Source organism: Pistacia vera, unplaced genomic scaffold, assembly GCF_008641045.1.
Source record: "Pistacia vera cultivar Batoury unplaced genomic scaffold, PisVer_v2 Contig104, whole genome shotgun sequence".
Classification (NCBI taxonomy): domain Eukaryota; kingdom Viridiplantae; phylum Streptophyta; class Magnoliopsida; order Sapindales; family Anacardiaceae; genus Pistacia; species Pistacia vera.
Genome location: NW_022195071.1, coordinates 798,871 through 815,865, shown reverse-complemented (window position 1 = coordinate 815,865; position 16,995 = coordinate 798,871). Strand labels below are relative to the sequence as shown.

At 35.5% G+C, this 16,995-nt stretch overlaps 1 protein-coding gene across 1 annotated transcript; it reads right to left on the bottom strand.

Moving 5' to 3' along the window:
* Nucleotides 1–6,595: 6,595 nt before the first annotated feature.
* LOC116126055 lies at nucleotides 6,596–13,147 on the bottom strand. Its single transcript, XM_031411761.1, has 4 exons — nucleotides 12,997–13,147; nucleotides 10,132–10,744; nucleotides 7,693–9,194; nucleotides 6,596–7,152 (listed from the first exon to the last, which is right to left on the bottom strand). The coding sequence occupies exons 1-4, from the start codon at nucleotides 13,015–13,017 to the stop codon at nucleotides 7,084–7,086; spliced, it is 2,205 nt and encodes a 734-aa protein (XP_031267621.1). The 5' UTR covers nucleotides 13,018–13,147; the 3' UTR covers nucleotides 6,596–7,083.
* Between the last annotated feature and the right edge of the window lie 3,848 nt (nucleotides 13,148–16,995).

Sequence of the window (16,995 nt, the reverse complement as noted above, 5' to 3'; positions counted from 1 at the left end):
CAGTCATTGGTCTAGTAACTGAATACAAACACGTCGAGAGTAGCTGAGGTTGACACTATTTATGTACCTCAGTCCCGATGAGATAACAGATGATGAAGGATTTTGATTGCACGGTAACCATATCGTTGACAGGTAGCTGTTCCATTGAATATGAATCTATCGGGTGGCCATAATATCTTGCTAAGGAACAATCTTGGTCTGTGTGTAGTGAGACGATTAATTGGTGTTAATCGCAATACTACTCACTGTCGGTATGATGAGGTGCGTACGGGTTACACACATAGAAGATAATTTAAGAATCAATTTGTGTAAGGGGGACTTTCGTTTTTTAGGACGAAATGCTATTTTGGTAATCTCATAGTGCAATTAAATTTGCTGAGGTTGTTGCCTATATTTAATTTAATGGTAAAATTAAATAAGTGAGATTATATTTAAATATATGTACTCATATATTTAAATGAATTATTATTATTAATTGAATATTAATATATTTCATAAATATATTAATTGACTTTAATTATAATAATAATTAATTTAAAATAAAAAATATCACAAGGGGTGTTTGGATACAAGATTGGAGTTATGCCTATTCCTCGTTGGAATAGGGTTTTGACACATGCACATGTGTGTTGGAGAATGATTTAATTAATTTATTCAACCAAAGAAAAAGAAAAAAAAAAAGAGGCGGCTCCTTTTCTCAACTCCTCTCAGGTTGCCTTCCATTTTGAATCAAAGATTTTTTCTTTGATTTTGTTTTGATTCTTGAAGCCAAAGAGGATCTAGCAAATCTCTCTTTGGTTCTTCAGATTGTCTTCATGTGAATCATCGTTCATTCGATATATTCTTGGATTGGTAGCGAAACAGATTCGGATACATTTGAAGGAGCCTCCAAACGTGCGTAAGATCTCTGATCCTTGTCTGGATTAATGTTATACTTGTTCTTTTCAATTTAGGTATGTAAAATATATACATATCAGACTGTAATCCTAGGTTAATGAGAGTAATCGATGGGAAAAATTTTCGTTTTCCTCTGCGTTTACCCCATCGATTTACTTACAATGTATATTGATGCAACCTAGGGATGGGCACAAAGCCTGACCCCATGGAGACCCGCCCCGACCCGCCCCGCCCTGAACGGGATGGATTTTTCCTGAATTGTTTGGGCTTTGGGCTGGGATTGGGCCCAAGATTAGCCCCAGAATTTAGGGACGGGTCGGGGCTAGGATAGGTCTTGCCCCGGCCCGTATTATATATATATATATATATATATCAATTTTAATTTTAATAATTAAAAATCAATCATATATACATATATTAATTTTAATATTTGAAAATCAATCATATATACCTATAATAATTTTAATATTTGAAAATCAATTATACATTATACATGACAAATTATAATTGTGTAAGTATTTTATGAAACTATATACAAATAGATAATAAATAAAACTAGACTAAATATAATAAATCATTATGAATATTTGTAATATATATATATATTATACATAATATGTTAATGCTATGAAACAAAAGTTATACATTCACGTTATATATTATACATTATATATGGTATACATTTGACATTATACATTATACACTGTATATTATATATGGTATATACTATATAAGTATAATGTATATAACATATATATGTTGTACATTATAATTTATACATAATATGCTATCATCTATAATCTTATGTTAATACATAATATATATGTAATATATGTAATAATTGTTGTTGTTTTGCATGATGTATACGATAAAAAATCATATATATATATAAATATATATATAAATATATATATATATATTATATATATATATATATATTTTGTCCCTCATGAATCATTATTTCAATTTGATTACCTAATGCTTTGTTAAATTGTGATAGCTATTTATTTAGAATTATTATAAATAATTATTTAAAATTTTATTAATATATATGTATAATATATCATATGTGATACATTAATAAGAAAAGTACATTATATATGTTAATACTTATTACTTAATACAATAATATATAATATTATACTGTTAATATATAATATATTTATATATATATATAATGTATTAAATATCATTTGATATTGGATTATTATAATCATTAATCAGGGGCGGATCCAACACTTGTTGAGGGTGGGCATTTTAACAAAAAAAATACTAATATGTATAATTGGGGGTGGGTTCTTTTGGCAGCTCAGTTTTGAATCTTGATACGTATATTGAATCTTTTGATTACAGCGACTGTACATATTGTAATATATTATCAATTTAGTATGATGATTTTTATATTTAATATGTACATTATAGATTAATTATTTTTGATGATATGGTATTTATGTTTAATATATATATATATATATTAAAGAAATCTCCTTGGGCTTCGGGCGGGCCGGAGACAGGGGTCCACGGCCCGTGCCCCTCCTAACGCAACTTAATTCTCTTGGGCGGAATTGATTGATAGGTTGAAATGCCTTGCAGCACTAAATCCTTTGGGCCGAATCATGTTGGGCTTACCTCTTTCTTCTTCTCTAATTAGTCTGGGCCGAATGAACTTTAGGACCATAAAGACATCTTCCATGGGCTCTTTGGGCGGATGGGAACTAATGGGCTGGTTAGGAGTTGGATTCACATCATGACATCCTGAGATAGTCCCGAAGCTTCAAATATCATTTCGCGAAATTCTTCTTTCCAAAGCAGTTAGACATATATTATAATCAAATTGTTTAGTAAAAGAGAAACCGACCGAAAATACCCATTCGTTCATTAATATTCTCAATAATTCCACATGTTAGATGCATAAAAGAAACTCTTGCCATGTCTATGTTCCAACCCACAAGCCAAGACTTGACAATTACATGGACAATATATTCGTAGTGTACCTTCCCAGAAAACTATATCCTTTTCAATTCCCAACTATCACGATAGACCAGCTTGCAGGAACTATATGTCTGAATCACTCTCACTGTTACATTAAATTAAAACGAGATGGGGAGTTTATGTAATATCTATGAAGCTTGTCCTTCTCTTGTTTGTAAACATCAAGTATATCATTTTTATGGTGTTTGCCCATACTTAATAAAAGCATATTTTTTTAATTGTTTTTCTGGTGTAAAACGAAGACATCTTCAATGCCGATGAAAAGCTAAGGAAATGAAAAATAGGTTGAAATCGTTGAGATGGTTGACCGGAAAAAAAACAACATATCCATTTCTAAAACCAAAAGAATGACAGGAAATTGCTTCACATTTGTTTCACAGCAGAAAAGGCAGATTTGTTGTATGATTTGTAAAGGTGATGACCGCGAAAGGGTGGAGATGGAGGAGAGGTTAACGGGATAAATTAAAAAACTGGTACAATTATCATTAAAAGTTTTCACTTTTTGATTGGATTTATGTTGTTAAGCAAGGAAAAGAAAAAGTTAATCCGAATATGGGGAGGCTAAGGCTGGGTTAATCTGAAAACGAAGGCTGAGGGTGAAGCTGGAGGTGGTGACCGAAAACGGCAGGCTATGGCAGTGGTGGAGATGGTGACAAAGAAGAACATGGAGTCCGATGTAGAGGAAGAGTCCATTAAGAGTCCTAATAAAATTAGAAATAAATTAGCTGTGTTTGAAACATTATTCAACACTATATCCTCGTATTCTATTAAAAAAAATAAAAATTAATTGGTTTTGTTTAATATTATACAAAACCTAATTTTATTTTATTCAACTCAAAACATTAAAAATTATTTTCTTAATAAAAGTTTAAAAATAACAAAAAATTTCACTTTTCTCAATAATAAAATTTATATATTAACAAAAAAACTCTCACTAACCAATAATGTCAGCAACTGATACCCGCTGTCGAACGGTAGCCATAAACACTGAAAGATACACAATTGAAGGACTGGTTTAGAAATGTAAAGTTATTTGATACGATGGATTGAAAACAAAAAATTCATTAACGATTCTACCAAATGCGTGCATTTAGTTAGAGATTTGATGTATACATCGCTTCGTTGGTTGGATTTTGGGAATACTACTTTTAGTATTCCCAAAAAATTAAACAGTAAAATACCAAAAAACTCACAATATTATTCAACTTTATTCAATATTTTTTAAACCCCTAAATTTGTTAATTCAATTAAATACCCCTAATATTTTTAATGTTTTTGTTACGACTCCGGCCACCTCCGGCGGTGGTGCGGTTGTCCGTATTTGAGGGTGGATGGGGGTGTTTTTGTTAATTTTAATATTTTATATAAGGGGTGTTTGTAAAAAAACAAACATAGGGGGTATTTTTAATTTGTAAATCCACATCGTAATACGCCCAATTCAACTTTTTTTTTACTTTTTTCAAAAAACTTTTCCCAAAACACAAAATTGGAACCAATCGTTATTATTGCTAACCCTTTGGGGCGTTTGGTTGGCGGTAATGTCAGTATTGGGGTAATATCATGATATTACTTGATTATCACGTTTGGTTGTTAAGTAATATAAGATTCCGGTAATTCAAATACCAATAGTAGTTACTATTGGTAATATTGGAGGTAATCTGATTACCTTCATTTTCTTAGGTATTTTGAGATTACCAGGGTTGTCCTTTTTGTTACAATTTATCCATTATTATGAAAATTTTGGACAATAATGCCCTCATTTAAAATAAATTTACATAATATCCTATTTCAATTTTACCCCTGTTTAACTAAAATTTTAGACCATAATGTCCTGTATTAAAACAATGTCAGCCATTGCCATCAGCAACACACCACTGCCACTCAGCCACCACTACCACGGCAACCAGCCACCACCGCGTACAGCGGCCAACCAACACGGACCGCCTTGGAAAAAACTCGTGGAGTCCCTAAAAAAGAACGAGTTTGAGTGGGAGGCTCGGGAGTCATCGATATAGCCGTTTTTGCATATTGATGGCCGAAAACGGCCATATCAGGCCGATCTAGAGTTAACGGCAGATCTATTCGGCTGAATGTTATGGCGTTAACAGGCCAGATCTGCCCAGATCTGGCCGAAAATGGCCAGAATACGATTGGCCATTTTCGACCAGATCTGGCCTGATATGGCGTTTTCGGCCATCAAAATGGCCGAAAATGGCCATATCAAAGCCTTAGTCACGGTGAGTTGCTGATGGGGACTTTTGGAGACCTGGAGGTGGTCTACGGTGGCGGCAGGAGGTGAGGGTGATTTCGTAATAAATTAAAGTTATATAAGCAGGGTTGTTTAACTAAATCTGAAATATTAGGGGTTTAAAAAAATTATTCAAAAATTAATAAAAAATAATATTATTTAATATTGTAAAGGGGATAATTTAGTATATTAAATAACATACCCATCAAATTATTCTCCATAACCAACCATATTAATATAACATACCACCACTAACCAAACACATTTTCTTAAAGATTCCCAGAATCTTCAAGGTAATCTTCTTCCAGTAATCCAACATCCCAGTAATCTAATATTCCTGAACTAAATGCCCCCTTCAAGTTAAAGTTACATAGGTATGTTTACTAAACCCCCCGTGTTTCAATATTACAGTTACCGCCACAAGTTTTAAAAATAGGACCTAACCCTATTTGTTAACATTACTTGGTAAACCTGTAATTTAACTTTTAAAAGTATCCATCGCTCTTAGGAGAATCGCAACCTTATTATTTCCACCCCCTTTATTTTCCTCTTACCCTCTACTTCCTCCATTATCTCCTCCCACCTCTTCGTCTCGCTCACTTGTCAAGAAATGCCATTGGCCTCACCGACGTCGAGGCCGACCAACCTTGGCGGCTGCCGAGAGGCCTGTTTGGCCTGTATCAGCACACTTGAAGGTTTCAAGCCTTTAGCGGCCGTCGCAAGGCCTTCTTGTGGCCTAAGTGATGGCCTCCAAGGCTCTAGTGGTGTGGAAGGCTCCAGCAATGCCACGTGGCCGTTAGAAGCGGTAGGTGGCTGTCTATGGGGTTTGTGTTATTTTTGCTTCATTAACAGAATCGGACAAAATGGAGGCTATGGTCCAACGAGTGTACTTTACTAATTCTAATTCCTCAAACGCGCGAGGCTTTTCTCCAAATTTCCTTTTTTTGCTAGTTATTCAAATTTCTTCAATATTTTTTTTGTCATCTCTTTCGATTCCTAGTTAAATTTCCTCTTTATCTTGTTCGTGAGACTTGTGTTATTTTTATACTTCATATTCATCAAATAATTATGACTTATGACCCAAGCCAAATACCTTCACCAATCCAACTTCAATAATCTGAACAAGAATTGACCAACCCCAGAAAGACCAAGACATACTAAAAAGGTACAAATATGCAGAGGTCAAAGTACTGCTAAATGGTAATACTCATAAAAGAGTAATGTTAGCTTTACTCACTCCTCTACTCACTTCTCTTACTCGCATTTGTAAATATAAAACATAGTACGGATATCCTAAGCATAGTACGGATATCATATGTCATTTTAACAAAGCTGAGTAAGAGAAATGAGTAAGAGGAGTGAGTAAGACTAACATTTTTCCTCATAAAATAATAAGAATCAAAATTTAGTACTTCAAAAGAACTACTACTAAACACTTACTGTTATTCAACACTTAAATTTTCATTCTCCGGTACAACTAACATAATTGCAATAATACAATTATCAAGTACAAACAAGTGATCATGACACAATCCATCTTTATTGCAATCATAGTTCAAAAACTTGGTCGAGTAAAATGTCTAATACGCGGTTGAAGTCGTATTCCTATCACTGCTAATCAAAGTAGTATACCTACATATGTCATCCTCCAGCACACACTCCAGCTGCCGGAAACTTGAAATCTCCATGGCAAAAACAAAATTGCATGCTTTCAAAGGCTTTCATCAAGAGGCTACCCAAAGAAGAGATCAAAACGCCACAGTTTAGCTCTCAGCAGAACTTAGGCATCACGTGATATGTTTGAAGAGAACTGGTGAGGCCAAACAAGTATCCAGACCCAAAGAACTAAAAGTGACGACTTAATTAACCAAAGATTCCTCCATGTATACGTACAAAGCAGTATATGTAGCTCCCCTGAAACTCCTACAGTCCCTGTTGTATTTTGTTCACGCGCTCCTTTGCTCACCTAAAGAAACACTTTGTGTGCGTCTTTTGGCCTTTTTCTTTAAAATAACCTGAACAAATTAGGCTTTGGCAATCAGCAACAATAGTTCAGAGATGAGTTACAGACTACAAGCTTCAGCAGAGTATTTGTAAAACAGCAAAAAGGAAAAGTAGAGACTTGTGACTAGATTATATAAAATGCTTCACACGTACTAAAGAATCAGTAGGCAGGTTTCTACTTTCTTCACATTGTTTTCTCCTTCACAACAAATCTCTATCAGATTCCCCCTATGCATATCGTACAGACATCCAAATATGATAAGAAAGTCTAGTAGGGACAACATTGCCTATTGTAGACCTCAATATTACAATGGTAGAATGTAAACACGGAGAAAGCTTCCAACTCTTAAAACTCTTACACAGGGGATCAGCAAGGATACCACTCAACTATAGGGGTTTTTTCTTCAGTTTAATGCATAACAACTGTATGCTAAAGAAAATACTAAACAACTAGACTATTGGCAGAAGAAATTGATGGTCAAGAAAACAAAAATGAGACTACACAAATATATAGTCAATTGAATCTAGCAAATGGAAACTTTAACACAGACCTTAGCTGACAATGGGGGCAAAGAGGCATCACGTACTGCCTTTCCAGGTTCAGTTAACTGTCGAATCTCCTGAAGTTGAATTGTTATATCCTCCAGAAGCTGCAACTGAACTTTTTCCCTGTCCCTACGTCCTATTGACAAGTTGAGCTTCTCTCTTCCCTCTTGCACAACCCTTAGTCTTTCTGTAAGCCACCCAACTTCATTGTCAATTTTCAACCTTTCATAATCTAAAGCAGACATAGAATTTCTCCGCAAATTGGAAAGCACATCTTTGCTCTGCTGGGAACCCATATGCAGCAATCTACTACTAGATATGTCTGATTTACTTCTCTTAATGTCGGTTGCAGTTTCTGAGCTATTTATAGTTGTACTATCACATGATATAGGAATATCCACCGTGACATTATTTGACAGGTCTTCACTTTTGTTTCCCCTAGTTTCATTAAACATAACAAGCTCATTGCCAATGACAGGCACATGGTTAACACAAAGGTCTCTTTCAGTTTTGACTAAGCTTTGTGAAAGTTTTTTATGCTTCTCCACATTACTAGCACTACATGGAGAACCAATATTAGCTGCACCACAAGTCTCTATTGTCTTTGATGTCAAACCTTGGGATGAACTGTTGTCATCAGCTTGCACCTCTCTTTGTAGATCAATTGGATTCTTGTCCATGGACATTATCCCCTTCTCTTGTAAATCTTGAAAAATTTCATCACTATTTCTTGAAGGTTGCTGATAACGTTTGTTAAAACTGGGATGTCCATGGATGTATCCTAGTTTTGAAGATTCAGTATCTTCAACCAATTCTGGAATTGGTAATTCTTTCCCTAAAGGGAGAGTATAATTTTGTGACTCAGTAGATGTAACATCATTCTCAGGAACATCATTTGTACCTTTAATCTTTTTCTTCTCTCCAAAAGATTTACTAATTCTCAGTAGCATCATTGCTGGATCCTCATTAAAATATAATGAGGAAGAAGCCTTGCACTCCAGTGTGGAAGCTGTATCCTCCATATCAGCCTCCAACTGCTCATTTGCGAAAAACATTTGCCTGAAAGCTTCAACTTCTTTCTCTAAGAAATGCCTTTCCCTCTCTCTCCTTACCAAGATCTCTTTGAGAATGTTCATTTCTTCAGCATCATAAGCATATTTTTCTTCTATCATCCTCTGGTATTGCCTAGCTTCCATTTCAATTGATGCCTTCTCCTCTTGTAGACGAAGTATCATAGCCATGGCCTCATCTGCTGCAATAGCAGCAGCACTTCTCTCTTTCTCCAGTTCAAGATACAGAGTTGAACGAGCGGCAAGCTGTTCTTCCAGTGCTTGTTCCAAAATTCTAATTGCATCTTTATCAAGGCCATCAAATTCCAGCTGCCCTTGCAAATTGTAGTTGAACTCTTGAACAAGTAACACATCCTTCTCATTTACTTTATTTTCATCAAGAGGTTCGTTCAATTCATTAAGCATACCAATCTCCTCCTTAAAATCTCCCTTTTCGTCTAAAATAATAAAACCATCCACATAAAACAGCATCAAAATATGCAGAAATAACAAATGGAAATGTAAGTGTGTAACTGCATTCTGTTTCACGTGTCAAACCACAGCAAAAGCATGTAGTTTTTGTGCCTGATGGAAAAGACTTTAAAACTTAAGCTTTACCACCTAAAAGTTCGACATGAAGCAATATAAAAACCTTAATTCCTGACATATGCAACCAGTACAACCAGCCATTTAGTAAATTGAAATCCAGTGTTATTATGATTGATGTATTTCATTAATTCCTATTAATTAACACTGTAACTCTAAAATTGGAAAGTCTAACAAAAATATTTTAAGGCTCAAATCGGGCATGCTAAGATTCACCTCTAAAATTCAATATTCAGTAAAAAGTAACCAATATTCATAGATATTAACAAAAGGGGTGGCCCTACATTAAGACAACAAAGAACCTTTACAAATATGAACTTTCATAAACTTTTTAAAAGTATGAACATTCAGACATAATTAATGCAGGCTCTATCCTAATACAAAAGATATATTCGATAATAATTTGTTGGCATTCATATACAAGGTAATGATTTAACTTGGCTCTCTTCAATTTGTCTATAAGGTGATCTATTAGCCACCAAAAAGACTCACACCATATTGCAAATTCTACATTATTATAAAAGAAGCGGTGTACAGTCAAAATAATATGGAACTAATAACAACACGAATATGGAATTATGGAACTTCAGACTCTCTTCATTTTGTATTTCAGATAATTATGCTCACAAAAAAGACACCACAATGATGCACTGTCGAGTTTATAACGAGTTCGAAGTATAGTTAGAACATCATGAGAAAAAATGTTAATTCACTCTAAGTTAAATACAATCAAATAGCAATAACAATTTTATGCTGAAACTAAACTTCAGAGCATAATTTTACACTTACAATCAAGACTATCACTTCCCACATGAACTGGAACTGAGCTGCATTCTGTGATCTCATTTACTATTTTACTAACACTGGCAGGAGACCCCAGAACAGCCTGTTCATCCGACAATAATGGATCAAGAGATGAAACTGATGGAGACTTATCATTATCAGCAGAAGCATTTTCGCGACGCCTGATACCAGAACTTAAACTCCGACTAGTAATCGCCTTCCCTTTAACATCAAAACTTCCTTCTTCCACAGGAGATTCTCCCTCAATCACTTCTCGCGAAAATGAGCCACATGACGCTTTACCCTCAATGTTTCTCTCTATTTTCAATTGGGGATTCAAGTTATTCGCGAACACCGAATCAAAAGGGAACTTGGTCTTAACCAAGAATTGAACATTAGATATTTTCTCTGGAGGGCAATCCACTAACAGACTTTGCAAGCAGTTGTTGTAATTAATCTTACTGGGGTTACCGAAAAGTCCATGGCAAGGACAAGGCAAACTCAATCCAAACAAACCGAGAAATTTTGACATAATATAAGCAAGTGTTGATCCACATAAGAGTAAATAAGCTATAGAAAGATCAAGATATGCACCGACTAGTTCACTAATTGTCCACGCCTCTATAGCTTGACAAGCCATTTTCTTTCCCATAACAAAACTTTATCACTTAATGCATATATCTCAAAACACAAATAGCCAAAACTAATCAGCTAATTTTCTGATTGGTTACCAAGAAAACTGAGAAAAAACAAAAGGAAACAAAAAGCATTAACATTCTAAAACTTTCCCAACCAAATTCAGCTCTGTTTGGTAGGCAAGAAAGTTCAGGAAAAGAAAGAAAGAAACGTATATCAAGATTTTAACACCTGTCCATTAACTCAAAACCTAAGTAAACGCGAAAAAAAAATAGAGAACTAACGAAACTTGGCTATGTTTGGGGCGGAAGAAGTGCGTTTACGCTTCCTCTGTTTTCATTTCCAGAGAAGAATAACGGTGATAATAACGAACTCATTTAACTCACCGAGCTGTGGGTGGGTGGAGTCAGTACCCTAATATATTTAGAGGGTTTGTTGCAGATGGGGGAAACAGAGTTTCTTGTTTTGATTGTGATTCGAATTTGATTGTTTCGTTTCAGATTCTTCAGTTACATTCCCGAGGGGGAATACGGCGTCGTAGGGTGTGTCTGGGATATGGACCACATGGTCGGTGAGGGTGAGGGTGAGGGTGAGGGTGAGGGTGAGAGTGAGAGTGAGAGTGAAGAGTATGAGCATGAGACGGCTGTATTATTTTCAATAATCTTAGATCAAAAAACAAATCTGTGTAAGATTTGTGTACAAACTGATATAGCACAAAGTGAATAAATGAGTAAATATAAAAAGTCAAATTCAAAATATTCACTCATTCATTCATTTTGTATCACATCATTTTATACACAAATTTTTTTAAGATTTGTTTGTACGTCTAACATTATTGTATTTTAATTTTAAGAGTAAATGAGTTTTCCTCCACCCAAAAAATGGTTTAATGACACTTTCCCACCATCAGACTTTTAAAATACCACTTTGCCATCCAAAACACAAATATGTTAATAATTTTTGTTGTGAAGAAGGGCAAGATGGTCAAAAGCTAGTTAAAAGGAAGGGTAGAATAGTCATATTACCATTTGGCTGGAATCTTCTCAAACCCTAACCATCGGTTTATGCCGTTTAGGCGATTCGACATGATTTCAACGCCGTTGATTAGTGCCGACTCCACCCTCAGCTTCCTCATCCTTCACTCACAAAAACCCCCCACTTTCCCACCACACATAGCACACCAATCGCCAGCCACTGCTGGTTTTTTGTTCGCATGACCTTTGAGCTTCCAGGCCAAATTGCGATTGATTTGGTTGACAAAAATTCCACCTAAAGCCACTTGTAACATCAGCGGCACCTCCTTTCCAAAAACCCCATCATCCTAGATCTTGGTTGTTCACCGTTCATCGAACGTCGACCCTTCTACAAAAAAACTAAACCACGGTCGCTGGCTATTGGAGAGCTATCACAGTTTAGATTGTTAAGGCTATTGAAGAGGGATGACTGATGATTCGTTTGGTGGTAGAAGGTCAGATTACTGTGGTCGGAGTCAACCAGAATCGTGCGTGAAAATTTGATTTGCGGTGGCTTGCAGTTAGGGATTGAAATCTGCTAGGGGTACTTTTGTCTTTGCAATTAAAACTATTGTATTTAAAAGAAATTATTATCTGAGTTTGTGTTTTGGGTAGGAGATTGGTATTTTAAAAGTATGAGGGTGGGAAAGTTTCTTTAAGCCATTTTTTTGTTGGAAAAAAGGCATTAACTCTATTTTTAATATTAAATTTTATGATAAATAAAAAATTTTGGATCTAGAGGAATTATATTAAATTGGCCCCATAAATCTAACATGAAAGTGGGATACCGTTTGAAGAAATAACAAGATTTCGACCCTACGAAGTTTAATAAGGTTCACTTAAAGAGGGAGAAGAGGAAGATTTAAAAAAACTAATAAAATGGATCTAGATTTGCATTTTTAAATAACATAAGCTTGTTGCATATTTTAAAACACAAGGAAATTTTCACAATTTGCTTTACGTATGTTTCTTTAGGTTAGGAGTACAATCACCAAACCAAGTAATTGATTATAAGGATCACAAAATACCAAACTTTGAACTATTAAGATCATTGTGACCCACCCGAACATGGTGAGGTTGGTAGTTAAAATATTTATGAGATTAATGTTATGATCTATTGATAAATTTATATTTAATGAACGGGGATGGGAGCGCAACTTGGTCCTATCTTGTAATTTAACGATGGCTATAATCTAGCCATAGATTTGGCCGAAANCCACGCCTCTATAGCTTGACAAGCCATTTTCTTTCCCATAACAAAACTTTATCACTTAATGCATATATCTCAAAACACAAATAGCCAAAACTAATCAGCTAATTTTCTGATTGGTTACCAAGAAAACTGAGAAAAAACAAAAGGAAACAAAAGGCATTAACATTCTAAAACTTTCCCAACCAAATTCAGCTCTGTTTGGTAGGCAAGAAAGTTCAGGAAAAGAAAGAAAGAAACGTATATCAAGATTTTAACACCTGTCCATTAACTCAAAACCTAAGTAAACGCGAAAAAAAAATAGAGAACTAACGAAACTTGGCTATGTTTGGGGCGGAAGAAGTGCGTTTACGCTTCCTCTGTTTTCATTTCCAGAGAAGAATAACGGTGATAATAACGAACTCATTTAACTCACCGAGCTGTGGGTGGGTGGAGTCAGTACCCTAATATATTTAGAGGGTTTGTTGCAGATGGGGGAAACAGAGTTTCTTGTTTTGATTGTGATTCGAATTTGATTGTTTCGTTTCAGATTCTTCAGTTACATTCCCGAGGGGGAATACGGCGTCGTAGGGTGTGTCTGGGATATGGACCACATGGTCGGTGAGGGTGAGGGTGAGGGTGAGGGTGAGGGTGAGAGTGAGAGTGAGAGTGAAGAGTATGAGCATGAGACGGCTGTATTATTTTCAATAATCTTAGATCAAAAAACAAATCTGTGTAAGATTTGTGTACAAACTGATATAGCACAAAGTGAATAAATGAGTAAATATAAAAAGTCAAATTCAAAATATTCACTCATTCATTCATTTTGTATCACATCATTTTATACACAAATTTTTTTAAGATTTGTTTGTACGTCTAACATTATTGTATTTTAATTTTAAGAGTAAATGAGTTTTCCTCCACCCAAAAAATGGTTTAATGACACTTTCCCACCATCAGACTTTTAAAATACCACTTTGCCATCCAAAACACAAATATGTTAATAATTTTTGTTGTGAAGAAGGGCAAGATGGTCAAAAGCTAGTTAAAAGGAAGGGTAGAATAGTCATATTACCATTTGGCTGGAATCTTCTCAAACCCTAACCATCGGTTTATGCCGTTTAGGCGATTCGACATGATTTCAACGCCGTTGATTAGTGCCGACTCCACCCTCAGCTTCCTCATCCTTCACTCACAAAAACCCCCCACTTTCCCACCACACATAGCACACCAATCGCCAGCCACTGCTGGTTTTTTGTTCGCATGACCTTTGAGCTTCCAGGCCAAATTGCGATTGATTTGGTTGACAAAAATTCCACCTAAAGCCACTTGTAACATCAGCGGCACCTCCTTTCCAAAAACCCCATCATCCTAGATCTTGGTTGTTCACCGTTCATCGAACGTCGACCCTTCTACAAAAAAACTAAACCACGGTCGCTGGCTATTGGAGAGCTATCACAGTTTAGATTGTTAAGGCTATTGAAGAGGGATGACTGATGATTCGTTTGGTGGTAGAAGGTCAGATTACTGTGGTCGGAGTCAACCAGAATCGTGCGTGAAAATTTGATTTGCGGTGGCTTGCAGTTAGGGATTGAAATCTGCTAGGGGTACTTTTGTCTTTGCAATTAAAACTATTGTATTTAAAAGAAATTATTATCTGAGTTTGTGTTTTGGGTAGGAGATTGGTATTTTAAAAGTATGAGGGTGGGAAAGTTTCTTTAAGCCATTTTTTTGTTGGAAAAAAGGCATTAACTCTATTTTTAATATTAAATTTTATGATAAATAAAAAATTTTGGATCTAGAGGAATTATATTAAATTGGCCCCATAAATCTAACATGAAAGTGGGATACCGTTTGAAGAAATAACAAGATTTCGACCCTACGAAGTTTAATAAGGTTCACTTAAAGAGGGAGAAGAGGAAGATTTAAAAAAACTAATAAAATGGATCTAGATTTGCATTTTTAAATAACATAAGCTTGTTACATATTTTAAAACACAAGGAAATTTTCACAATTTGCTGTACGTGTGTTTCTTTAGGTTAGGAGTAGAATCACCAAACCAAGTAATTGATTATAAGGATCACAAAATACCAAACTTTGAAGTATTAAGATCATTGTGACCCACTCGAACATGGTGAGGACAGGTTGGTAGTTAAAATATTTATGAGATTAATGTTATGATCTATTGATAAATTTATATTTAATGAACGGGGATGGGAGCGCAACTTGGTCCTATCTTGTAATTTAACGATGGCTATAATCTAGCCATAGATTTGGCCGAAATCGGTCATATTAGTGTACAACTGATCAGATCCAACCAGTTGTGCGTTGTTCCAACAACTGCCAACTGCAGTCTAGTGATAGTGACCAGCGGCCAACTATCCTTTTGGCTGATTAGGGTGTTTTAGTTAATTTTTAAACTTTTATTGTGGGAGTGTTTAGCTAAATTAACAAATGTAAGGGGTTAAAATAATATAAAATAATAATAATGATAGTAAAATAGAAGGCCAATTTAGTAATCTATATAACATACCCACTAATTTATTCCTCTCAACCAAACATATAAATATAACATACCCACCAATTTATTTTAACATAACCAAACTGTTATAACCTAAGCCTGATAAGCAAATTCGCAATACAAATAACCACACGCAAGATTAAAGATCAAAGAATCACACACACAACACAAGGCACGATTTTACTGTGGTTCGTCTATCCAATCTTGGATAGACTACGTCCACGTTGAGCTCCGAAATACGGACACTCACAGCACTAAGAAGATATTCAACGATTACAAGAAGACAATCATACAAATCTGCCAAAATAGATTAACACCCAACCAAGGCCTATTCACTCAAGAATCTCTCAAGAATCTGCAAGAAAACAGAGGACAAATACCAGCCTCTAGAAGGAAACGCAACCCTCTCTCACAATCAACCCAGATTACACCCAGAAAGACCCAGCAAAAACAACCCTAGCTTTATCTCTTTTGCAAACCCTAATACCTAATTAACAAAAAACGCATTCTCCGTTTTCATCACTGTTGCTTTCTTTATATATGTTTGCATTCGTAATTCTCAGCCTTTGGATCTGTCTTGATCTAACGGCTAAGTTTCAGTAATGGCCTTAAATGAAACGACCTCGTTTTGGCTTCCAATGGACTTAAGTGAAACGACCCCGTTTTGGCTTCACATTATTTTCAGTCTCCACCTTGAAGCCAACTTTATTCCTTTCATTTATTGGACTTCTTTTTAGTGCAGTAAGCTATCCCATATTTCTTCTCAGCTCTGAAGGAAAGTGTTTATTTGATGTGAAGCAAGTTCAAGCAGTGCTTGAACTTGGCTGTGGTCACCACTTTTGTTCCCATGTCCGCTGGATTATCTTCAGTAGGTACCTTCAACAGATTTATCTCTCCCTTTGCAATCAGGTCTCTGACGAAGTGATGCCTTACATCCACATGTTTTGTTCGTTTGTGATACGCTGGGTTCTTGCTCAAATGGATGGCACTTTGACTATCAGAGTAGACTGTTGTTGTGCCATTCAACAGATCAGCTTCTTTCAGGATCCCTTGCAACCATGTTGCTTCCTTGAATGCATCCGAAACTGCTACGTACTCCGCTTCAGTAGTGGATAATGCAACCAGAGGTTGCAACTGAGCTTTCCAACTAACACAGTTGCCTCCCAGTGTAAAGTAATAGGCAGTTGTGGACTTCCTAGAGTCTCTATCACTTGCAAAGTCTGCATCTACATACCCCACCAGATCAAGTGATGCATATCTTTTACAGAACATTAAACCAATTTGAACAGTACCATTAATATATCTCATCAACCGTTTTAATGCATTCCAGTGTTCATTTCTAGGATTTGACATGAACCTGCTTAATAGTGATATTGCATATGCTAAATCAGGTCTGGTGGATATCATGGAATACATTACAGAACCTATGGCATTAGAATAAGGGACATTCTCCATTTTCAATCTTTCTGACTCTGTTTTTGGGGACTGTGACTTACTAAGTATGAAATGGT

What these genes read in the sequence shown, in the direction of transcription:
- LOC116126055 (XM_031411761.1), bottom strand. Translation starts at nt 13,017, where the DNA reads ATGGCTTGTCAAGCTATAGAG. An exon ending in GGGAAGTGATAGTCTTGATT is followed by an intron (nt 9,195 to 10,131) that starts GTAAGTGTAAAA and finishes TTATTATTTTAG; the next exon opens with ACGAAAAGGGAGATTTTAAG. An exon ending in TGCCCCCATTGTCAGCTAAG is followed by an intron (nt 7,153 to 7,692) that starts GTCTGTGTTAAA and finishes TAATTTGTTCAG; the next exon opens with GTTATTTTAAAGAAAAAGGC.